The sequence below is a fragment of the Malurus melanocephalus genome, unplaced genomic scaffold (genome assembly GCF_030028575.1).
Source record: "Malurus melanocephalus ecotype Western Australia unplaced genomic scaffold, MMel_1.1 scaffold_71, whole genome shotgun sequence".
Taxonomy (NCBI): Eukaryota; Metazoa; Chordata; class Aves; order Passeriformes; family Maluridae; genus Malurus; species Malurus melanocephalus.
In genome coordinates, this window is record NW_026623303.1 from 855947 (window position 1) to 880954 (window position 25008).

Here is a 25008-nt window from a genome sequence, read left to right on the forward strand (position 1 = left end):
CAATTTGAGCAGTTTCTCAATGGCCAGAGGCTTTCTTCCTAGAAAACAAGAGAAAGTGTTTGCTAACCTTGATTAGCCCAGTGGCTAGAAAGCTTGATGTTTAGAATGGCCAAGCTGCTTTCAGTGCTGTAAATGACTGTAAAAGATTAAGAACATCATTTCCCTGAAGAGCTGTCAAGGGCATCAGGTTCTGTGACAGTCGCACTCCTACCACAGCCTCCATGTGCTGAGGCCCAAAGGTAAAAACAAACCTTTAAACAATAACTCACCTTGAAATGGGCGAGCGACACGGACTCCAACGAGCAAGGCTCCCTCACCCGGAGCCCCGGGCCGTGCGGAGGAGCCGCTTTAGGAAGGGATCCCGGCCGCGGCTCGGGTCCCACCTCAGTCACTYCTCGAGGGAGAAGAAATAAAGCAGGAAAGACGCGAAGGGAATGAGCGGCCAAAGGCCGGGCCGGGCAGGTGAGGGGCGCTGGGGCGGAGACGGCCGGGGGGCCGGGCAGCACGGCGGGGCGGGGCGGGAGCGCGGCCATTCCCCGGGGATGTGTGCGGATCCATCGGTAAGCCCCGAGCGGGCTGAGGGGGCAGCTCGCCCGCGGGGTCGGTGTGTGGCTGGAGGCGCGGGGGGACAGCGGTGGCGGGCTCTGGAGCGAGGCGTGGCGGGGGAAGCGCGGCAGCAGCGGCCGCGGGGGGAGCTCCCTCAGCCCGCCCCGGGCGGCGCGGCCGGACCGGGACCGGAGCGGAACGGCCCCTGTGGAGCGCGGCGGGGCCCGAACGGCCGGGCTGAGGGAAAAGGTTTGTGGGTTTGTGTTTGCAAATATCCCCTGGGCCACGAGCCCCTCCCGCCATTGCATATGTTAATCTTCTCGACTTTGACTGCAGAAACAAAAGCTTTTGTTTTAATAGTTCACGCGGTGACTGAAGGGACAGCTTTTTACTACTTTACAGATTCATGGCAAGGAAGTAGACTTAAGTCCATATAGTTCGCAGGGAAATTCCTGAAACTTCAGGAAAGTACAGACGGGTGCAGGGTATACAAGGTCACTCACAGGATTGGATCCCAGCAGTAGTTACCGGACTTAATTATAAAAAGTGTTCACAAGGATGGGAAAGAAAAATCCAAATTCTTGTCAGAAATGCAGCAACTGAAGAAAAATGTACTTTTAATATCGAAATCGCTATTATTGTAATACTTACAAAGCAATACTTACAGGGTATTCACATCTCACCAATGACCACAGTTTTGAGAAACCTCTTATTTACAAACATTTGTCTTCAAATCATCACCAAGAGGTAAAAAAATTGTCATTATTCCTCTTTTCATTAGTGGTGGTTTTCAGCAGAGAGGCACTTAGTGTTTACCTAAGGTCAAAGTGGAATTAAATTCACTTAGCTCTTCTTGCAATTCCACAGTTGATCTGAAGTCATTGTTTTAGATGATTCTTTACAGTTAGTGTGTGGGCACTTATTATTTACAGAAGGAGAAGGTAGGACTGACAGGTGAGGATCACATTCTTTTRCTAWTTGCCACTACCTTGGATGATCTGRRTTTCAGAGGCAAGAGCCAAAGCTGATACTTGTTTTTGGTGAAAACTAGGCTAAAACTGAACCTAGTGCTTTATGGAAGTACTCAAAGATATTAATCACACRTTCATGTCCCACCTTGCTTGTGCCAACATGAGTACTTTCACAGCTGCAATGATGAATTGGGAAATCTAGTAATGCTATTGTCTTTGAGTCTTGCAGATCAGTGAGAACCAGGTTCAGTAAGTACCAGACTGATTATGAAGGAGTTGACAAAGCCCGGAGTGGGAATTAGAAGTGAAAACTATTCTGTTCAGTATTAACTTTTAACTCAGTTCAGCTATTCACAGCACTGATTTTGTAGTGTCTTAAATAGTTTTGGGGTTACTAGAATGAGAATTTGAGCATTTTTAACTCCTTGCATATATTTTTTCAGGCTTCTGTGTATTTTGGCTTCATTTTTATGAATAACACTTTTAAAGATACACATTTGTTGTTGAGCCCTCAATTGCTGTAGGTTACTTGTCACTTTCAGATCTGAAATATCATCTCAAGAGTCATGTTTTATAGCCTTACAGGAACTTTCTACTGGTTAAAGTGGATTCACAGGTTATTCCTCTCAATATATCCCCAAGCAGCAAGCAGGTTTTATTGTTCTGTGACAAATCTGATTGTCTTCCTGAGGTTGTACAAGAGTTTTATTGTTCTGTGACAAATCTGATTGTCCTCCTGAGGTTGTACAAGAGTTGATTTTGTCAAAAATTCATTAACCCTAGAGCATTAGACCTGGAAACCTCAGTGGATGCCCTGGGAATTTCTGGAACTCTTGAKTAGCTGGTAAATGTAGGTCTCTTAGAAAGTTAGAAGAATGAAAACAACTAGTCAAAGAACTAACCTAGGATTTTAGGAACTCAAGTGTGGTTTCTTTCTGTAACAGGTACTTTCAGTATTTCTTTGAGTTCCCTAGACCTTATCTACACAATAGAATTTTGGCCCTTTAAATAAATAAGCATAGTTAAAAAACAGCAGTGTTACCAATGTGAATCCATTTCCTTTAAAACTATTTACAGTAACACAGGGAGTGTACACTGCTACAAAAAAAATCACATCCTTCTGCATCACATGAACACGAGTATAAATTTTTAACATGGCCCACACCTTAGTCTCACTGTGAAATTAATGTGAATTTCACACATAGCAAAGCATTTGTAGTGACTAAGTGCTGTGTGACCTTAAGCTAAATATATACCTCTGTGAAAAGACAATCATCAAAGAGTAAAACTTTACCTGGGACGTTATGGTTTACAGTTTTGAGACCAATGTGGCACATGAGAACAGGGCATAAAGCAGAACTTTTCTGATTAATGGAGAAAAGGATGTAAAATATTTTTACATAAAGTCATTCTCCAGCAATCAGTTCTGTTTTGAAAATGGTTACCTGTAGCAGAAATACAGGGTTTGTCTGAAATGTAAACCTAAAATTTGCTAATGTATGTTTTGCTTGTGTCTATAGGTACAAGATCTGATTGGCATCCTCAATAACTTTACCCACAGTGAAGGAGATTTTCTGCTTTTGTGTTCTGCACCCACACTGTAGTCCWTTAACCAGTATTACTGCATGTATGATTTACTATTAAATTGCCTTGCATTCATACTTGTGCCAGGGCCTTCACACTTCCTGGGGGTTTTAATGCATCCTGCTGATTGTTTTTCCATTGTGAAGAGCTGTTGATGGCTGACTTAATGTACTCAGAACCAAAAGAATTCCTTTCTGACATCCAAGGCATTTCAAGCCTTGCAAGTTTTCAATGTTGCCCCTGCTGAATTAGACTTCTTAGGTGGGAGTGCATAGTGAAATAGTGCCACAGCAATTGACTTTTCATACTAGCATCTGTCTTCCACTATTAATTCAAGAGTTCTTACATATTTTTAATAGATATATCTCAGAATAAATGGTTGCAAATAACCACATCATTTTCTCAAAYTGAAGTTTGGGTTCCTGCAGGTTTTTGGCTGTTTGTCCCATAACTTGTCACCACAAGTCTCTTATCCAGATCTATTTGGTGTATTAGAATGTCTTGGCACATTTCATATTGGCTTGCAAAGATGTGTAACAGATTTGTGAAATTGCATGTTGCAGAGAAAGTAACAAACCTCAGGAGAAAAGATGTATTTGTTCTTCAGAGTGTAAATTAATCTTCAGGCCCTGGTTCCCCGAAGCTTCTGCATTGTTTTCTRACTTACGAGTTTTAAAGGATAATTAGGAGGAGTTTTTAACATGTAGCCTGTATAGTTCTGTCAGTATGGTGACACAAGTGCTAGTGAACCTGTGCAGTAATACCTGCTAAGAGGTTTAAATGGATCTTTTGTGTGGATTGGGGGTGATCCACCCCTCTGTAGGATTGTGGAGYGTGACCTCCATCTAGGTTAGCATTTTTTATATTCCTTGGCACCCAGAACCTCAGGCCTGCAGAACATCCTGGTATATTTTTGTAGGGAGGAAAGAAAAAGAGATGTTATTGGGGAGATTCATTGTCTGAGTTGCTTCCCTTTTAGGTTCTTTAGGTAAACATTTTTCAGGTAAGATAATGAAATTTTATTGATGGTATTTCTGTTTGCCAAGAATTGATTTATTACTTCCTACTGGAAACTAGCCTAGATGAAGGCCCACTGCACACTGCCTGAGAAGGAGCAGGATAGAGACACACACCTTAAACACACATAGGTCTGAGGAACGCTCTTCTCAAATATGTTATTTACTAAGTGCATTTAACAAATAATTTTCTGAAAGAAGAATGAGGACTATTTGGAGGTCACAGCAAAAGAGAAGGATGTTGTTAGAGGGGAGGAAGTGGTCAAGAGAAGCCAGGGTAAATGGTAAGGCACTTCACATGACACGTGAGCGAACGACCACAACATAATAGTAAGKTGCCATTCTAGAGCAGGATAAACATAGGCTAATTTATCTACACATCTGTTTTGCTAACAATCTTAAGAAATTATCTGGTATGGCAGAGATTAGTGATTGCTAAGATTGCTAAGATTAGTGATTTGCCAAAGGCTACCAGTAATGTATTTGGAACTGAGATATTATTAGTGTCACTCCATCTTCCTGCAGGAAAGCTAGGAGCAAAGGCTTGCATGCAGATATGCAGGTGATACTTCACAGAATTGGAAGCTGACAGAATTTTCAAGAGACAATGGAAGGGAAGTGATGGGAAAGGAAAACAACTTACAGATGTGAATACACATACAAGAGAGTGCTTACGTAGGGTTTTTTGATGAATGGCCCTTCCTCCAGGGTACAGACGATTTAAAAGTAGGGGTTTTCTCAGCATTGCCACTAGCAGAGAGTTCTCAAAGCCTGTTTTTATTGTTATATAGGATGGTCAGACCTGGAGAGTGTAGAGTGTTGATCTGTGCTGTGGTAAAAGTGACACTRCTGTGCCTTTCTCTGACAAAGATATGACAGCCAGCTATTTCCTGTTAACAGTATCTCATCCTTCCAGTTTTTCATATCTCAAAGTGCTTTATTAGAAGAGGAAAAAAAATCAAAGTACTTGAGGGAACTGGTGTAGAAAAAAAGCAAGAAAGCAAATAAATCTGGTGTCATAYAATTCCCTTCCACATTTCATCATTACCATGTGATGTTAGTAAGCTTTCTACAAGGGCTTCCCTTTTTCAGTGTAAGACACCTGAATTGCCACTATATCAGCTATTTCCATTTAGCAAGATCAAGCAGTGTTCACTTGAATAGCATTTTCTTGAATAGAAAATGAGGACAGGCTAGTTTGTGTGAGGCTGTCCTCAAAACTTGGCATGTGATCCTTTAGATTTCCTGTTTTCAAATGCATGAACATTATTTTTGGGGTTTTTAAACATAACCATATTTTTTAGAAATAAATTTCTAAAARCAGTGCTTCAACACAACTCATCTTGTGTATTGTTTGCCGGTGTACAGAGAAACACCAGTGTTTATCTGCTGTTTTGTATTACTACTTTAAATTCAGATTAGCTGGGGAACTCAAGACTTTACTATGAAAAATAACATGACAAGAGGGTCAACCAATGTTTTAAGGGAAGGGATTTCTTAGAAAAATTATTTAAATACCTTTAATTTGATCTTTGGTGACTTAATCCTTTCAAATCTAACATGAAGTTGATGAAACTCCCTCTGACAGAAAATGCATTCAATATTTGTGAACCAAATTTAATGAGGAAGAAGAATAAAATTACTCAAAAGAGTAAAAAAATGCAAAAGAGGTTCCTGGAGTTTGAAACCTCAAAAGTGTTATTTTAAAATGGTGATGCAAATTATTTTTAAAAAGTCATTTGCAAAATGGTATCTTAGTCAAATCCCGGATGAGTCAGAAGGCATTTTGGCAGACTAGTAAATCCGGATACATTTTTTCCCAAGATGTCTGTTAATTGTCTGATTCACTTCTCTGGTCATAGGAGATTACTTTTTGTTTCTTATACAGTGTTTTCRGTGTGGTGGATTTGTGTTAGTTATTTCTCATCCCTACGATCTTCAGAATTTTCTTAAAAGTAGTTACCTTAAAATACTGGAGATACTGGCAAAAATATGCAGTGTACAGAACTGAAACTGATGTTTCCTGTTCCTTTTTAAGCTCTGTTTCTCTGAAGAAGGATGAGGACGGGTGGGGCAGAGGTTTTGCAGCTGTGTCAAGAGTCAGCGATGTGTATGTGGCTGATTGCTCTTCAGYAGCTTTGCATATGGAGTTTAAATCATTAGCTCCACTACCAGTGGTGAGGAATTCCATCCTAACATGCTGTCATGGTGAAATGTCCAGTGCTCTTCCTCCCTGCTTCCCCTCACTGTTTTTTTTTATAAATAGTGGTCACTGGGTATTAAGAGCCACAAAAGATAATAGATTATGTAAACAAAAAAGACTTAGAATTTAGAAGGTTTTGGAATTTGTGAGGTGTATTTTAGCTGTATAGGTTATTTTGCCTGTATAATTTTCACTGAATGAACAGGATCTGCTRTTTAAAGCTTTTACATTCCCATTAGCCCTGGGAGACTGAGAAAGAGTTCCTTCCTTTACTTTTACTTCGTCTTCATCAGTATCAGATGTTTGTTTGCTTGGTCCTATGAAGACAAATGTGATTTTTCACTACAAATCTAACCTGCTCTCAAATATCTGGCTGGTGGCATCTTGAGAAATTTCYTGGCATTTGCTTACTTAAGTTTGCTACAAGGTGATTGTATATTGTAACAGAATGTAGTGATATGTCAGATTATCTGGCAAAAGTGTGGTTAATTGATACACCCTGTATGATACATGAAAGCTTGAAAGAGTCTGATAAATTTAACAGAAAAAAATAATGTTAAGACTCTCCCTGATCATCCAGCATGTTTTTAATTAAAACAGTTGTTTGAAAAGGCCCCTCATTGCATAGAATCTGTTCGATTACAGATTTGGCACAGCAGAGACAGTTAAGGACAATTGCTGTTTCCTCAAAATGGCCAAGCCATTACAATTCTATCCAAAATCCAGAAATTTGGGGGTTTTTTAGTAGTTGAACTGCCAAAATTTGTGATTGCAGGAAAAAAAATAGTACCTCTTTTCAGCCAGTCATGTTTTCAAATTCTTCAGTTTTCAGTGCTTTTTTCTTTAATTCCAATACTTAGATCTTCAGTCTTGACTTTTTTTTCTGATGATTGCTGGCTCTATAAGGTTTAGGACTGAGAAAAAAGGAAAGCCTTTTCATCAGACTTCATCATCCCTTAAGTTGTCTGGAGGAGCACTGCAGAAGGGCCTTGGAAGAACAGTAGGGTACTGCTGAGAGGAAGTGCTGTCTAGAGGGCTTTTTTTTTTTTTTTCTCTCCTTCATATGCAGGTCATGGTTTCAAAGAAGAACATGCTTTTCATACATGATAATTGTCTTCTGAGACATTGTGACAGTCAATAGCTATCCATATCTAATGGTGATAGGACAAAAATGTCCCATCTTAATTTGATGAGGTGAAGARGCCAGAGGGACATTAGAGAAAAGCKTTTGAGCTGTASGGTAGTGACTCAGACRTCCAAGCTTTTTAGGAAGTTTGGAGAATCTGCTTTTTGARAAAAGAATGGTTGATGTAGAGGTAAGAATTCCAGTGGACCTGATGAAGACTTTGTGCCCATGTGTCAAGAATTCTGCAATTGTGATAGAAGAACTAAGGAATATAGGTAAACGAAGATTGTTTGGATAAAGTAGTCAAGTTGATTRTTTGGAAAATTACTATTTAAAGCAACATTTTGGAGGAATCTGAGCAGGACGAGTGCCATTTTTCAATAGCAGAGAAAGATACTACATGAATAGAAGCTTGAATTAATTGAAACTAAAATCAGGATTAGTTTGATAACCACACAGGATAGTCTGTTGTAAAGAGATTTCATTTAGGAAGATCCAGCAAGTTCTAGAAGCAGCTTTTCTGTGGGAATTTAGRAAGAGATTTAGTAAAAAATACTGCTAGATTCTATGCAGATAGTAAGATACCAGTTGTAAGGAAAGTAATCTGCAGTGAGAAGTACTGATGATTTTGGGCTCATGTAATTTATAGTTTTAAACAAATACGCGATGAGCTGTTCTATGGAAGAAGTAATACAAAATATGGAATAAATGGAATATGGAATAATATGGAAGAAATGTAGCACCATTAGTTAAAAAATGCAAATTGTAAAAAACTTCATTATAAAACCCAGCATTTTTGAGCTTGTGCTAAAGCATGGTTTGTGCAAGAGGCCTYTCCTGACTGCCTTGGGTGATTTGATAAAATGAGTATCACCAGTAGTTGAAAGTGAGTCTCTCCTATTGCTATGAACTTCAGCTTTCTTTARGAAAACAAATTCSTGGGTAGAATSCTAGTTTGRCTAGGTGGACAGAGGAGAAGCATTGGCATAAAATTTATTCATCTTCKGATAGTTGTTAAACATCCTCAAACTTCTTTCTAACTCGATACAAGTTTTTTGTTCATGATAGCTATTTAGTGCCTTTCACTGGCAATTCCTCACTTCGTGTCTCAGGCTGTATTCAGATGCCTATTGCTAAATTGTTGACTTCTGAGTTTAATAAGGTTTGTTAACCATCAGCATGGGCTGCATGAGATGTCTGAAATGAGATTCCTTTCAGAATGCTATTCTCTGCAGAATTAGCAGCTTATCTGCTCTATTCACCAAACTACAGCATGAGAAACTGGTGGGTGGGCTGGTATTRCAAAAATATTGTGCATTTTAAACAGACTAATCAGATTATAGGATCCTGAAAGGATTAATGAAATTAAGATAAATTCCATCTTTGAAGCAGAAGTTCTTGACCTTATATAAACTGTCTGGGTTGWGTTCATTATGGAAATTACTTTTTTTCCTAGGCTTATTCAAAACTGTAACTGTGACTTTTTGTTGAAAAGCCTTTGCAGAGTTGTTGTGCAACTTGCTTTGTTTTCAAACTTTTCTAGATAGAGGACACATCTTGGATTATAAAGTGCTTCAGGCACAATGGCCGATCCCATCCGCTGGGCCCGATACCGCTGGCAACGACTGATATCAACAGAGGGCAGAGAATGCAGCAGCAGCAATTCAAGTAGCAAGTRCTGTCAGCCATCAAAGACTGCTGGCAAACATAGGATAGTGATACCTTGTTTGGGACATTTTAAAGAAGAGTATGAAAAAGTATCAAAACTGTACATGAACAACAAAATACGGACTACTAAGTATACTTTATTGAATTTTTTACCACGGAATTTATTTGAACAATTTCACAGGTAAGGAACTTCTTTTTTGATTGTGGTAATTCTTCTGAAGCTGAATCATTCTATTTAAATGTTTGTGTGTATTACTATGTATTAAAAACCTATTCTTCCTCCAGACCAATCACTTCTGAAAAGATGCATGTTATTTGGCCAAAGTTTCTTTGAGTGTCCACATCCTTTTCTCCTTAACTTATGTACTTTCTCCTTAACTTATGTACTTTCATACATCCTTTTCTCCTTAACTTATGTACTTTCCACTTACTCTGTTCTTTGGACTTTTGAACTAGTGCTTGCTCTTGGAGCACTGCCACCCACCAGTCTGCACTAGGATTTTCAGCTTCTTTCCTGCAAGTGTCCTTTCCCTTATGTGTTTCTCTATTGCCAATGTTTTTCATCTTCCTTTTGTTTGGAGAACTGCTGAATTGTCAAGCTATGCAGGGAGGTTGCAGGATGGCTTCCTCTTTAAAACACATCATCTTCCCTAAGAGATGATAAAGTTCAGTTTAAAGGACATGGAAATTTGAGGGTGCAAATTCAGCAGTAGCTCACTGGAAAACATGTGCCTGGAGGACAGGTTTGAAAATGCAGGAAAGGTCTTGGTTTCTGCATCACATGATCATATATATTAAGCAACTGTATAGCTAGGTAGTTTATTGACAAGAGAGTGAAAACAGTTCTAGATAGTTAATTCTTAAATTGCAGGTGAAAAAAATATAAATCACTGATAAYTTAAATGTCTGTATAGCATGGAGTKGGGAAGTAAGGATCATTGTCTGCTAGCACAGCTAAATCCTGTGTTTTCTCTTTGTTTCAGAGTTGCCAATTTGTATTTCCTATTTTTAGTTGTCCTAAACTGGGTTCCTCTGGTAGAAGCTTTCCAAAAGGAAATTACAATGCTACCTCTGATAGGGGTTCTGACTATTATTGCAGTGAAGGATGGTCTGGAAGATTACTCAAGGTACAAAATGGATAAACAGATAAACAACTTAGTAACCAAAGTATATAGCAGGTAAGAGACAACAGTCTTTGTGGTTTATTGTTATTATTATTTGATTGTGACTATTACATGAAAAAGTTGGTAATAATTCTTTTGATTACTTTCTGGATACTTAGAGAATCATAAAGTAATTTGGGAAAGACCTCTGAAAGTCATCTGCTCTTAATGCCCTGCCCAAAACAGGGCTATTTAGATCAGCTCACTCAGGGACTAATRGAGACTTGATCACCAGTTTTGTTAAATGGTTATCAAATACGTGTAAAATTTGCCAAAAAACAATTTTGCTTTGAGGCAAGTGAGTTCATACATGTGTTTGTACTGTATCAACCAAGGTACTTTGCCTGGTTAAGCATTGTTGTACATAGCATTTGTTTTGAAAGGTGTGTCTTTGATATCTCTCAAATGGCTTCAGGGAGGCTGAAAGGCTGTTAGTTTATCACTCATAATGTAATGACATCTCCCCAATCAGTACAAGATAGTTTTCTATGTGAGTGCATCACAGTTTGGTACAAATGTTTGCATCTATTCCATAGTGCAAGACTACAATATTATAGACTGTGGGTGCCAGTCAGGCATGGATGGAGTCTCCTAGTGACAGGTCTGCTAGGCAGTTTTTATCATGGATCATAAAAAGATAGGARTGCAAACTGATCATATTCTAAATTAACCATCAAAATACTTCTGTGAGTGTATGTCAGTGCTGCCCACAGAATTATTTTCTTTTTACACCTGTCATAAAAGGATATTCCAAGTTTGTAAAATACAAAGATAAAGGAAGTACAGTGRACTCTTTTTCTTTCTTGCATACTCTATTTTCTTATGGGAAAACAAACATTTTGGAAAATGTCACTTTTAATGTGTTGTAGCAGCCATCACAAATAGCATCTGTAGGGTTTTCTGAGTTTCAGTTTATGCTTTTGTAAAAAAAAAATCACTGTTCCTCTATGTATTTCAGGAAGGAGAAGAAATACATAGATGAGTGCTGGAAAAATGTCAATGTTGGGGACTTCRTCCGGCTTTCACGTAATGAAATCATTCCTGCTGACATGGTGCTGTTATATTCTAGTGACCTGGATGGGATCTGTTACATTGAAACGGCAGGCCTTGATGGAGAAACCAATCTAAAGCAGAGACAGGTGGTGAGAGGATTTTCAGAGCAGGTGATAATTGTGCATTTCTAGTGGTGTAAGAAAGCTGACGTGATAGATAGTGAACTAAAGAACCCCAAATAACTTAGCCCTCTGAACTGCCTAGTTCATGGTAGCTCAGCAATCCCCACCTGAAAATCAAGGTGTTAGGTGACGCAGTTCTAATTTGTTGCTTCAGTTCTGGAGCAAATCTTTGCATGTTTACATATCCCAGAGAAAGACAGTTCTATTTCAAGTAATGAAAACCAGTGAAATTAACAATTCAGGTRAACATAAAGAAGTTACTTATGGTTCTTAACATGTCATGAGTGAGAAATTGGAGTTTTTTAGAAGGGACTTCTGTGCTGTATAAAGACGGAGAGAGAAGAGCAGGTACTATCTTTTTCACTGTTTCTGCATATTACAAACTCATTGTTACTCCCATATGATACTTTCATATTAACCTAGTGGCCAAAATGCTGGAGGCTGGCGCAACAAAGACAATATTAAAAGATTAAAGAATCCTGAAATTTCTGCAGCCTTCAGTTCTGCTGCTGAAACACCATGCTGAAAACAACAGCAGGGAGCTTCAGTGTTTTCCATAACAAAAGACTATTGAGTCCTCTGGAGATAAAATTATCTGAACTGCCTCTGAATTTACAGCAGTGGTGAGGAAGTGAGTTGTCTCGAAGTGCCGTTACTTAGTGGTATGGTAATACCAGCAGCATGATATGCTATCCATGAACAAAGCTGTTTCTTATCCCCTTACAGTCMCATGCTTACTTTTATTTTTACTTTGGTTTTTATTTTTACTATTTGGTTTAATCTTAACACAGCAAGGCAGAAAGAACTGTTTGATCCTTCTGTATACATACTATTACACAAAGCAAAATTCCAGTGGTTCTTCATATCAGGTCAGGCTACCAAGGTCTGATTTGAGTCAGAAATATTTTTGAAAACTTGTACCAAAATGCTAGGAAGAGTCATACTGTCCAAAAAAAAAAAAGGGTCAATTCCTTCACCGTCCAAGACCATTCATTTTTGTCATCAAACAGGAAAAGAAAAGTAGAGAAAAGTACTGTAGAGTCTTCTTGTCAGTATTGCTTGGTTTTTGAATGTATGGCCATGGTCTGTTTTGCAGACTTTGAGTGCCCCTCCAGGTGAGCTCCAGCCTGGGAATTTCTCCTTATAAAGTCAGGCTGAGTAAAACTGGCAGTGCCATGCAAGGAGTTGACTGCCTGACTTCTCCCACTTCTTAATCTCAGAAGAAAAGGAATAAACTACACTGAATTAAAAATATATGAAGACAATAACTATAGACACTTAATCAATTTCCAAGGGTATTATGTCCTGCTTCTTTGTGACTGAGCAAGTAGAAACACAATGAAAAAGTTTATCAATGGGGCACCTGTTCTTGCACGTGAGACTCCTTTAAGAGAAGGCAAGGCAAAATGAAAGCAAGAAGCAGGAGCTGAAACTCTTGTAGTGGTTTGTTTATTATTTTTTCAATGCTTAAATGACAAGAAARAAATTGGGAAAGTAACTTGAGGCCTCTTAAGTAGCAGCAAGGTGCAGAATACAGTGTCTCCAACCATCTACGCATTCAAAGAGAAATACTGAAAACAGCCAAGGACTTACTTCCTGAGGATGATRAGCTATTTTGTGAACAAACTGACATAGCTCTGCTGCTTTCAAGATAGTCAAATGTTGCTTCTCCTTAGGAAGGGTTTAATCTCCTTTTCCTTCTACACCTCATGTGGTTAGCTGAACTATGCACAGGTTCACTGGGATGGAGAAGCTAACATGCCATTAGCACTGAATCCCTGTGAGCAGTGAATATTTCCTATTAAATTATAARGGATAGGAAAGAACCGCACCAGTCGGTTCCTTCTCAGCCTGCATGGTCAGTTACTGAATCCAGGCCTGGCTGCAGCATCTTCAAAGCTAGTGGAAAGTGCTGTTCATTTCTTCCAGGCAGCCTAAGCCAAACTGATCAAAGGCATTCCCAGCTCTCTTCCCTTAGCCATACACCCACTCCATTCCCATGCCATGTTACCAAATGGTGTATGTATCTCTTAGGAACACAGCACATCCAAAGCAGTGGGCATGGCTTTGAGAATCTGCATCTCCCCATTCCAGTAAGCATCTGATGCCTACTGTGTCTGTCTTTATTGTCTCCCTTCTATATGAACTTTTGCACAAAATCCAAGTAATTCTAATACTGGCAAAATTTAAATCTTTTTTTTTGTGCCAGGAAACGTAGGAAAACTTGTCAAGAAATAAGGTACAAAATCTTCTACCCTCAGTATTTGCTTTGCCAAAGTTACGCTTATAATGAAAAAATACAGAAAATAAACTCACAGTTGAGAAAGATCTGGGTGCCCATATCAAGATACCTGCTTTTGGATATAGCTTTTTTAACCTCTGTTTTGTGCTGGCAGAGTGTAGACATCTGTGKMCACCATAGATCACACTCARAGTTTCAGTGCTTGCTGTTTCAAGSAGTATTACAATAAGCTCCACCAGCAATACATATCTACATGTTTCCAGACGGTGGAAAGAAAGAATTACCTGCTTTGGCTATTTCACTTTGGKGGTAGTCATTATTTGGGTAATTGTTGTAGAGTGAAAAATTCTTGAAAAACATCAAGTATTCTGTCCAACATCTTACAGAAATTTTGTACCTCCTGTGCAAATCAGTATGAGAAAGGTCAGTGGAGAGACAGGTCCTTTRTAATTAACTAAATTTGCAGAGACTGAATGTATCTGTATGTCAAAGGCTATGTTCATATTGACTTCAAGTAAATGCAGTGCAACACATCAATACAAGAAAACACAGCAAAATAAGTCTTTTAATCAAGYTAACAAGGTACTTGTTAAAAATACGATGTTGTTGTGGGTCGACCCTGGCTGGATGCCAGTACCCACTAGGTCTCCYTATCACTCCCTTTCCCTCTGGGACAGGGGGAGATAAGATGGCAAACAGCCAGCAGGGTGAGATAAAGTAGTTTTATTACAGCAGAGATACAAAATATGAACAAAGACTTGCATGSGCAAAAGCTAAAGGCAAAGAAAGAAATCATTCTCTGCTTCCCATTAGCAGCGTTGTTCGGGCACTTCCCGGGAAGCAGGGCTTCAGCACGCGTAGTGGTTGCTCCGGAAGGCAAACACTGAAAACTCATGAATGCCCCCCTTTCCTTCTCTCTCTCCTCGCTTATATATCTGAGCTGACGTCATATGGTATGGAATATTCTTTTGGTTGTTTTGGGTCAGCTGGCCTAGTCATGTCCCCTCCCAGGATCTTACACACACCCATCCCTTTGAGGGGGAAGGAATGTCAGAGGGACAGCGCTGCTTGGCAATAGCCAAAACACTGCTCTGTTATCAGCTCCCGTCCAGCACTCATGCAAAGCACAGCACGGGAAGGGCTTGAGCTTTACCTCAGTCARACCCAATACAGATGTCCTCTGAGTTTCAAGTTCTATTTACAGGATTGTGTTTTAAGCTCACAGTTACTATTCTGCCGGTGTGAAGTCATCCAGTTATAACAGTACAGCCTTCTCAGAGACTTGTAATTATGTAGAAGATATATTCAGTAACACCTGAGAATTAGAAAATTATGCTTGGGAGTTTGAAATCTTAAATTGATAATTTGTGGTCTTTTAAAGAGTAGAACAAATGACTTTCCAAAGAGTTAGAGGCACATACTCAGCTTGGAAGTGGCTCAGTTGTGCCAGAGGCAAACCTGTGTTATACTGGAGACTAGAGGCATACTTATATGCCATTAATTGAAATTAAACTGCAATAAGCAGGTACTTCCAAAGATAAAGCCCTTCACCTTTTCACTTACTTCTTGTCATGTTTTGTTCATATTAATACAGGATATTCATTTCACTTGATTTTTCACTGAAGAGCTCACCTGCTCTTCATTTTTAGCATGTACTTCTGGTCTTTCATAACAACSCAAAGTAAGTCTCACACATCACTGCAAAGTTCTATCTTCTTTGTGTTAGCATGGAAACTATCCTGGTCATGCTATTGGAAAAATAAGTCTGTTGGCAAGAAATTCTGCTTCTTGTATTTTTAATTTCATATAGTGAACAAACCCTTGAGGAATCTCTGCCTTTCAGATGTTCTTACTGCTTTTGTTTTTTTTTTCCTCCTCCTCATCCTTCCACCCATTTTTTTCCTTTCCAAAGTCAAACTATCAGCAATTCAACTGATACTTGCCAGGGTTTGGTATTTGTTAGGAAGTCCTTCTATGATGTGTAAGTCTCATTTATGCTGGGTAGGAGACCATCAATRCCACCAGCAACCTACAGTTTAGAAGCTAAATTGTTAGTAATATCTGAACCTCAGAATTTATTATTTTTAAGTTCTGTCTCATTTTGTCTGAGTTTTATGGGGATTTTTTTTTCTTCCCATGGGTTTAGGTCTCTGAAATTRATCCAGAAGAATTTTCCAGTAGAATAGAGTGTGAAAGTCCTAACAATGACCTCAGYCATTTCCGAGGCTTTGTGTAAGTAGGCTTGGTGGCTCTGTTGTAATTTGCTTTGACATTTTTGCTAATTTTTAGAGATTTTGTAATGTTTGCTTTATGAAATAACAATATGGATAGGGGTTATGTTGCACYATTAAATTTCTGAGTGCAATAGATAGAGCTCCCAAAGGGTTTTCTGAGCAGCAGATTGAGCACTGATGCTTTTTATTTTGTATTATTTATTTTCAACATCTTAGTTCAGGCTGTTTTGCAATTGCATATTTCATASTTGAAATAGCCAGTTTAAATCTGCTCTTCATGCCATGTGGTGTCTATAGTATTTGGTTTGCATCGCAGCCTGTTTGGGCAAACTGCATTGCTCAGAATTGGAAATCAGAAGGACTGGCTTCCTTTCTTACTCTGATTTGTTTGTGTGACCATCAGTCACTTAATCAAACTCTGTTTGACCAGTGTGCCTATCTATCTGTGTCTTCAGGTTGTGTTCACATTAGGGTTAGGAGTTTTCTTCATGGTTGGGGTTGGAARGGACCTTAAGGGACTAGATGATCTTTGAGCTCCTTTCCAACCCCAGCCCTTCCACAATTCTGTGATTCTTACAGCTTTATGATTTTCTATAGACAGTAGGWAAACAAAATAAGTACTGTTTTATGGGGTGACTGATTTTCAGGTTTTGAGAGTTAGAATGTCTATATTCTTCCCATTGTGCACCGACACATTAGATATTTGAGAATAAAAATAAACATATATATATCTCTTGGTCTCTGAGGAAACACCTTGGCAAATAGTGGGCCTGCCTGCACTGAAAGTATACCACAGGAGTGAYGGTGCTCACAGTGTATTTAAGATGAGATTTTATATATTTTTTCAAATATTTTCTAATGCTGATGATCCAAATGGAATAGGGTTTCAGATTTCCAATGTTWGTCTTGGGTCTCTTTTCAGTAGTGYTGCCAACTTCTGGTGTGCCAGATGGCAAATGCTGGGCTTGTAAATGCAAAAAAAAATTGTAGTGCAGTGCCTAAATGCTCAGATTATCAAGGGTGATCTGCTTTCATGTGACTCCATTTGAAAAGGAAATGTCAKGATGGCAGTCAGTGACCTGCAGCTTCTTTGGGAAATCTGTTCCTAATGGTTTTGCAAAGCCTGACTGTTAATTGCTGCAGTCCTACAGCTGACAGGATGTGGGKTTTTTTTTTGCAGTGAGCATTCAARCATGGATCGAGTGGGTCTCAGCAAGGAAAACTTACTGCTCCGAGGATGCACAGTAAGAAACACAGAAGCTGTGGTAGGCATAGTGGTATATGCAGGTTAGTGAACTGCCCTGGCTTTCACAGATTGCCTTGCAAACAATATAGTTATGTGCCCTAAGAGGAATTGAGTGAAGGCTTGAATTGAGCAGAAGACAGCTGTAGCTAGAAATATTAAGAATGCACGTCTGGTTTAAGTTTGTTTCTCTTTTAACWGTGTAAAAAACTGATACTGCTGATTATTCCATGAAGAACGGATCTGTTATGTGTGAACAGGTCCTTGTCCTCAATTTGTTAATTCCAGTGGTAAACCCAGATTTTGAAATGGACATGGAAATGCAAGGCTCATTTAGGACTTYCTTCTTATCCAAAGCTGAAGCTAGTACTGTTCTTCTAGTTCAGTTCTGCAGTTTGTAGAAAGGGTGAAGGTTTTTTTACTAATCATTATGATGTATCCAGCCAGATAGTTGAAACACAGGTGTAGGATTTTGTAGAAAACAGTAGAAATAATGTAGAGGGGTCAAGAATGAGGTTGTTTCTATAGGAAAGAGTATTAGCAACAGCATAAAAGTTAATGTACACATACCAGATTTTGATTTAACTTGTTCTGTTTTCTTTAGGAGAGAATTTATGTATTGTAGGAGAAATTGATTTGCTCATACTTATAATCTCTGTTCATATATTAGTTAATAGAAATACTCTGTTTTCCAAAGCTTTAGAAATATAAAGCACTTGCAATTCTGATACCTGTTATTAGAGAATTTCAGCCTCTTTTTTGGTTGTAGGTCAYGAAACGAAAGCCATGCTGAATAACAGTGGCCCTCATTACAAGCGCAGTAAAYTGGAAAGAAAAGTGAACACTGATATTCTTTGGTGTGTTCTGCTCCTAGTTTTGATGTGTTTAACTGGTGCAGTAGGTAAGTGAGAATCACTCAGACTCCTGCTGTTTTCCTCTCTCGGCCTACAATGCTTAGTGTTTTATCTTGGGAGTGATTTATTTGTCAGTCTTTATCCATGTGTAATTCCCTAAAAATTGGGAGTGCTACCAGGTTTTAGGGAGGACTGTTTGTGTAGTTAATATTTCTTTATTTCTGAGATATGCTMTATAGATGTGCTGTTGATAGAATGTATGTAAGGTGTTTATTCATGTGTATTGATACTTGGGGCTCCTGCTGAGGAGAAACCCAAGAGACAAAATTGTAGTTTAAGAACTGTAGAATTGTAGAAAGAACTGCAGAGTATAATAGTTAGYGTAATAACCCTGAACTGTGATACATTTTATGTAAAACTGACTCACTTTCTCTTGTTCTTGTTTTCAAGGTCATGGAATTTGGTTAARTAGGTATTCAGAAATACCTTTTTTTAACATCCCCAAGCCAGAYGGGAAATCAAGTTCTCCAATATTAGCAGGCTTCTATATGTTCTGGACAATGATAATTTTATTACAGGTAACTGGTCTGCTTTGRACATGGGGCATATTCTGATCTCATTTGTACCCTTGAAGTAACTCTTTGGCTTCAGTAGAGCTGCTTCATATTTGTAACTGACCAAAGACTTTGGTTTTATTTAATCCCCATGTTTTATTTTGGTAGGTCTTGATCCCAGTTTCTCTCTAYGTTTCAATTGAAATTGTCAAATTGGGACAAGTTTATTTAATACAGAATGACATTGATTTTTACCATGAGAAGACAGACTCAGCTATTCAGTGTCGGGCACTAAATATTGCTGAAGACCTTGGCCAGATTCAGTATATCTTCTCTGACAAGACTGGAACCCTCACTGAAAATAAGATGGTCTTTCGGAGATGCAGYATTGCAGGAAAGGAGTATTGCCATGAGGAAAATGGTAAGACACTGAACCTTTGTTCACCTTGATCATTTTTCCAACATACTTGATACCATGAACTAAATATGCTTTACTCTTCATGGAAGAAGTCGTGCCTATTATGTTTTGTTTCTCTGCATGGAATATTAGGAACCCAGAACTTGGAAAAACTGCCCATCTAGTCTTTCCCTCCAACTAGAGTGCCAATGCTTACCTAGCATTGTAAGGTTTAAACATCCCGTTGACTGTCCTAGCAGTGTACCAGCTTTATGTAGTATATGTTAAGGCTCCAATTCTACATACTTTTGCTCTTGAGAATATAGTAACCCAAATTAAATACACACATARCAGTATTAATATGTTACTTAACACTAATTTTAAGGTACAAGTGAATCAGATGTGTGTCCACATGTGTATTAATGCTGCAGAGGTTAAGTACCTTCATCAAAATGACTGTTGTATTCTTACTTTGTATCTTACGTGGCTGTTTATTTTTAGCCRAAAAGTCAACAAGCAGTGTTAATGAACGGTTGCTGTCTTATTGTCTGAAAGTGTATATTTCAGTATATATTTCAAGAGAGAGAGAGCCAACTTGAAGTCTTCTGGAGCTGGAAGAGGATACAACYCCAGACACAAGAGAAAATTGGGTGGAGTGACATGAGTGGCATGACATTAATTACCTATTTTATTAATTACATAAAACCACAAAATATTTATTACAGTTACCATATGTATGTACTAGTGGCTGCAGACATTTACTCTTTTTTTAGTGGGCAATGCAAATATTCTGTATGTGATCAAAGGGGAGGTGCTGATGGGTTGACATGTGAGGCAGTGCTGTGTAGTAAAACCCCCTTTGTAGTTCTGTTGGATTTGCTGCCAGATGGAACTGCTCGGAACTGCAAGCAAAAGGCACACCCTGCTGGCCGCAGCAGTGAATCAGTTCAGCCCTTTTGTTGGGTCACAGGGCCAGATTTTACAAATAAATTTTACAGCAATTTCTGCACATACTTTGGAAGTGTTATGGTGTGGGTTTCCAGATGCTTCTTTGGCTTTGCATAATTATACTGGGAAGGATGACAACAGCAAAGTGAGAAAAAATGTTTATAAGTTTTTAATGTGGTGAATGAACAACTTAAATAAAAAGCAGATTATGTTATCTGTGTATTTCCTAAACCAAAACTTTCAGAAAAGAAACCAAAGAGTGGTGTGAATGATGCAACTGTGGCTAATTCATTGGCTAATTCAGGTCTCAGTGCGCCAGAGAATRTCTACACATGCTTCTGCTAGTAGTCCACGTAAAGTTATCTTCCAGAATTATTAGTATGTTAATTTTGTGCATAATTACTTCCTTCTGTGCCCTGTCTTTTCTCTAAAGAATAAGCATATATTTCTTCCTAACAAATTAGAAATTATATGAGCCTGAAAATCAGCTTGGAAAACATTGGAGGTCCTGGTTTTTAGCCCTGGTATATATTTGTTCAGATGCATAGAGCTGCTATTTGCAGGGCTTCTGCTAYATATGGTAAGAGTCGCAGTGCAAGGCAGTACAGTCCTTTGCTAGAAGCTGCCTAATCTGTACCWATATTTTTGTGTTTATATCTCTGTTGCCCAGGGTAAAGGGATGCCTGTGATTCAGTATAATCCTCTGTATAGGTGCTGTATATGCAATGTTCTGTCTAAAGTAACAYGTGCCTCTTGGACCATGGCAGTAGAGCAGTGTGGTGTTGTCAGAGGTGCCACATGTTACAGACAGAGCATGCAGCTTCTCAGTGGCCTGGAAGCATAGCAGAATGACCATATGTTGTCCAAACCTGCTTCTACAAACACATACTGAGTCACTGGTGCTGCTTCCTGGTAAAAGGTATCAATGCCTCATGTGAGATATTGTATTTGGTAGTTGTGGAGAGCTACAGTTTATGTTCCCACTTACATGTTTTATAAAACAGTTATGTTACTAATCACATGTAAATATCAGGAAGATGGCCTGCCAACGAAGGTGTAAGTTTTGGTCTCTCTCTTGCCTTGGACTCATCAGAATGGCAAGATGAGGGACAGGATTCTTTCATTTGTGTTCCAGAAAAAGAAGACAACAGAAAATAAGGAACTCACAAGTGATATAACAAACCTATTTCCTTCTCATTTAGAGCAACAGAGCTAGGGACTGGCCTGTGGATAGGTTTTCTGTTTGCATGAAACAGAATTATATCTTGCTTTTTACTTCTTTCTTGTACAGTAGGTACCACCTGAAATGAGAAAGAAGTAGGGAATTATTGGTGTTGCTGGACATGTCTATATGTTAATGTTGTTCATTGTTTATAGTCACACTTTAATGAAATAARTAGGCAGTGCACAGCTCTCAGACCAATTTTTCCATGCTGTATGTGATTTTAGGCACTGAACTGCTAGTTTATGCTCTTGGAATGCTGTTTTCACAGTAAGAGGTAAAAGTTGAAAGCTGAATTGTRTACATAGTTCCAGTGCTTTCCAGATTGAGATTTCAACTTCTGGCGTGTGGTCAAACGCTCACAGAACTCCAGTGCAAACACTTGGATATGTTCTTAATCAAGCACATGACAGTATAGGAGTGCTTCCATTTGCTGCAGAGGTTCTTTACACCACTGATTTGTGGAGAGGAACAGAACTGCATTTTTATCTGTGGCRCAAAGATGTTACACATATCTGGAAACAATTTTATTATTGAAACCTTCTTTTCAATTGRAAACTCAGAAAATGTGTATCTGTTTGTGAGGGGGTGTCCAATACTGAAATGGTAAACACGGTTTCAGTGAGTTCCTGCTAGCAGCTGTATTTGTCAAACCCCTGGCAAACAATCCTTAACCATCATAACWTAACTAGGCTAGAAAACGTATCAGGAAGTCTGGTGCCATTTTTCTGGCCTGAAGCAGAATTKTTGCTATCGTTCTTTGTGATTTGTTTTGCTTTCAGGACCTCCAGTAAAGTCCAATGCACTGCTTTCTCAGGCATGTCATTCTAGTATGTCACATTGTCTCTGACAAGGTTTTCTTCCTACCTAACCTGAGTCCATCTGGCCACAATATGTGGTCATTGTGTCCTCTGATAGCCACAGTATGTACACAAAACAGGCTATTTCCTATGTGTGTGTGATTTCCCTTCACTTGAATACTCACTTGGCTCCCCTTAATATGCCMTTCTGGAGGGTGTGTAACTCCAGCTTATTTTACTGTACTATATGACTCGTTATCTAGAATATTCTAGATCATTATGTGATTATTCTTGTTCTCTCTTCTGGATTCACTCCTGTAGAACGCTGCTCAAATAAGAAGTCAGTATGGTGGCTTGTTACAGGCTTAATTTTTCAAAATGGTGGATTATTCTCAACTATATAACAAATTAATTACTTTTAGGTAGTGTTTTGAACATGTTTCTTTTTGTTTATGGAACAATAATTTTGTTTCCCTTTCCTTAGCAAAGAGGTTGGAATCCTACCAAGAGATGGATTCAGAGAATGAGGAATCTGCTGATTGTCAGTGTGGCTCTTCAGCCCGTACGTTGAAATGTCAGGGGCTCAGCTGCAGAACTGTGTGTGAACCTYTGAACAGAAAGTCTTTCAATCAGCTGTCTGGTGCATCCAAAAGGCAAGATGAAGCAGATGGTATTCYGCACTCAGGACACATGGCTTTCAGCAGTCCCATTGTAAGTAGATCCTGTTGGGTTTGATGCTAAATTTCTGAAGTAACTCATGAGGGAATCTCTTTTTACCCCCATTTGATGAGGTTGCTTGTCATTTTAGAAGTCCATTCTTCCACCAGAATCAGAGATCTCATAATGGCTTAATTGCATCCTGCTTGCAACCGACATGGCAGATACMTGTTGGTTCATGAAGATGTATACTTTGGCTCTTGCTGCTCTGTGTCCAGGATCACCACAAATTAAATTACCAACTTCATCTTAATAACAGGTTTAAGATGAAGGGTTTTCTAGCATTTTGTTTTGTTTTTAATAGGAAATAGCTAAATGACCAACATTTATTTTAGGTTATGAGAGGAAAAAAACCCTGCTTCTGTACCTCAAGGTGTCTAGAATGCATTCGTCATACTTAATCTCTGTAGAAATGTCTGTGAACCAAGACCTTAGTGTTTACTTCTTCGGGCATGWAGTTTTCAATGGACTAGCACAAGGCAGTGAAGGTGCCAGAGTGTTCCTCTGTTTCCTGGTATAACCAACCCAGCGCAGGAGAGAAGTTGTATGAGCTCCAACACCTGGTTCATCTGTAACTGATTTGACCTCCCAAGACTAAGATATAACCTGATGGATAGTTTTGTTGATTTCTTAATAGGAAACAGATGTTGTCCCGGACACACAGCTGCTGGAGAAGTTCAGTCACATTTCTTTTCATTCCTATCAACAATCAGAAGAGGCTAGCAGCAAGTTGTCTTTGGAGACAATGTATATCACTGACTTCTTTCTTGCTCTGGCAATCTGTAATACTGTTGTAGTTTCAGGCCCCAATCAGCCACGTCAGAAGGTAAGAAGGCCTTGCTTTTGGCTGTTTGTCCAAATTTGCAAATAACTCAGCTCCCTTTAGTTCAATTGCAAAAAGAAAGCAAACAATTACCTGACATTTTATAATTTATCCTTTTCACCTCTGATGGTTTGTTCTGTTAGAAGGTAATTATTGTAAACCCATGGAGTGCAATGAGTTAATGAATAAAGTAATGCTGATAAATCTTCATTTCATGGCTTCAATCTTTTTGTGTCTGTGAACATTTGTAACTTTTACAAGACAAATTTTGAGATTAAATTGCAATTGTATTTTTTTTCCATATTCTAGTCATGGTTTTTTTTTAGATGTGGGCATAACTTCCTTTAAGAATACACTAACACTCAGGTTACCTTTACATATAAGTTATTGCTGGCTGAGAAATAAGAATAATCTCTGAATAYTCCCAGAATATTGAAACTGAGAATGTTCTTGCCTGTTCCCTGACTATTCAAATAGAGATTCAGCATAAGTATGGAAGCTGAAGTTTTGTATGCATATTAGTCTGGAGAAAAATTGCTTTGCATTATGGCATTAAGTTGTCTAACCTTGAATTAACAGTGCATTTACTAGGCTGCCCTGGTTTAGTAGTCTGGAGTGACTACCTGTTTTCAGTGCATGCAACCTGACTTCTTTTAAAAAAATACTGYTTTTTTTTWAAATCTTTTGGGTTTTTTTTCAGTGTGGGATTTTCATAACCCCATTTGTTGCCAATTTTGAYTGTGTTGCAGGATAGTTCTGAACTTCAGCTTTTATTTCTTTCGCTAATTACCTGGTGATTTCCATTTGTTGACTTTGTTTTTCGAAAAAAATAATTAGTGACAGGTGCAGAACTAGATTTTGATGTCCATCTAGGCAGTAAACCTACAGTCATCACTGGAGAGATTCACAAAACATATCCTGTAGTGTATGAAGTACCTCCTAGAGATAAATAAGCCTGGTATTTTAGTGTGTTTCCAAGCATTCTTAGAAAGCATAGCTGGTAGTCTAGAGGTCCATGTGTGCATGAAGCAGCTGAGTTCATTGTCAATAGTTACCTGCTACTTACCTATGATGGAGAAAAATATACAGACAGGGTCTGTATATTTACAGGGTCTTGGTTTTTTGAGAATAATACTTCTATATAACTTSCCAGCAAGGTAGATCTCCAAGTCACTGGTAGGTAGACTGGGAGGAGCAATGTTGAATAGGTTTCTTGAGTTCCTGGTTAGGAAATGACAGAAAAGAACTCTAGGCTTAACAGGAGATTTCAGTGTTGCCTTAAGGAGAGGCAGTGAAGGGATGTTCTTACTCTATTTCCATGATGTTGATTGGAGACACGTTGCAACTTGCTTGDAGGAGCTGAAGCCAGATTCTGTCCCTACTTTATGCTTTTCAGAGGCAAAAGAGAATGTGCTTTCCAGTAACTCTTTCTTAGCTCCTCACCAGCAGTGAGAAAGGAATATCAGCCTTGTGTGCCTTGTTTTGTAAGCTGTTACCTCCCTAGCTGTTCTGAGTTATAGTA

General features: G+C 38.8%; 1 protein-coding gene across 6 annotated transcripts in view; it reads left to right on the forward strand.

Moving 5' to 3' along the window:
• Positions 1-515: 515 nt before the first annotated feature.
• The window catches only part of ATP10D (ATPase phospholipid transporting 10D (putative)), a 41696-nt gene continuing 17203 nt past the window's right edge, over positions 516-25008 (forward strand). The window contains exons 1-12 of one of the 6 annotated variants that reach the window (XM_057366748.1): positions 523-560; positions 1214-1293; positions 8990-9295; positions 10098-10292; positions 11236-11440; positions 15841-15926; positions 17109-17215; positions 17941-18072; positions 18476-18603; positions 18748-19000; positions 22431-22657; positions 23301-23489. In XM_057366748.1, coding sequence (XP_057222731.1) covers positions 9030-9295; positions 10098-10292; positions 11236-11440; positions 15841-15926; positions 17109-17215; positions 17941-18072; positions 18476-18603; positions 18748-19000; positions 22431-22657; positions 23301-23489 — 1788 coding nt within the window. In that variant the 5' untranslated portion in view covers positions 523-560; positions 1214-1293; positions 8990-9029. Of the gene's footprint in view, positions 561-684; positions 796-1213; positions 1294-8989; positions 9296-10097; positions 10293-11235; positions 11441-15840; positions 15927-17108; positions 17216-17940; positions 18073-18475; positions 18604-18747; positions 19001-22430; positions 22658-23300; positions 23490-25008 lie in introns of those variants that run through there. The other 5 variants (XM_057366747.1, XM_057366752.1, XM_057366753.1 and 2 more) reach the window with 5 other exon arrangements.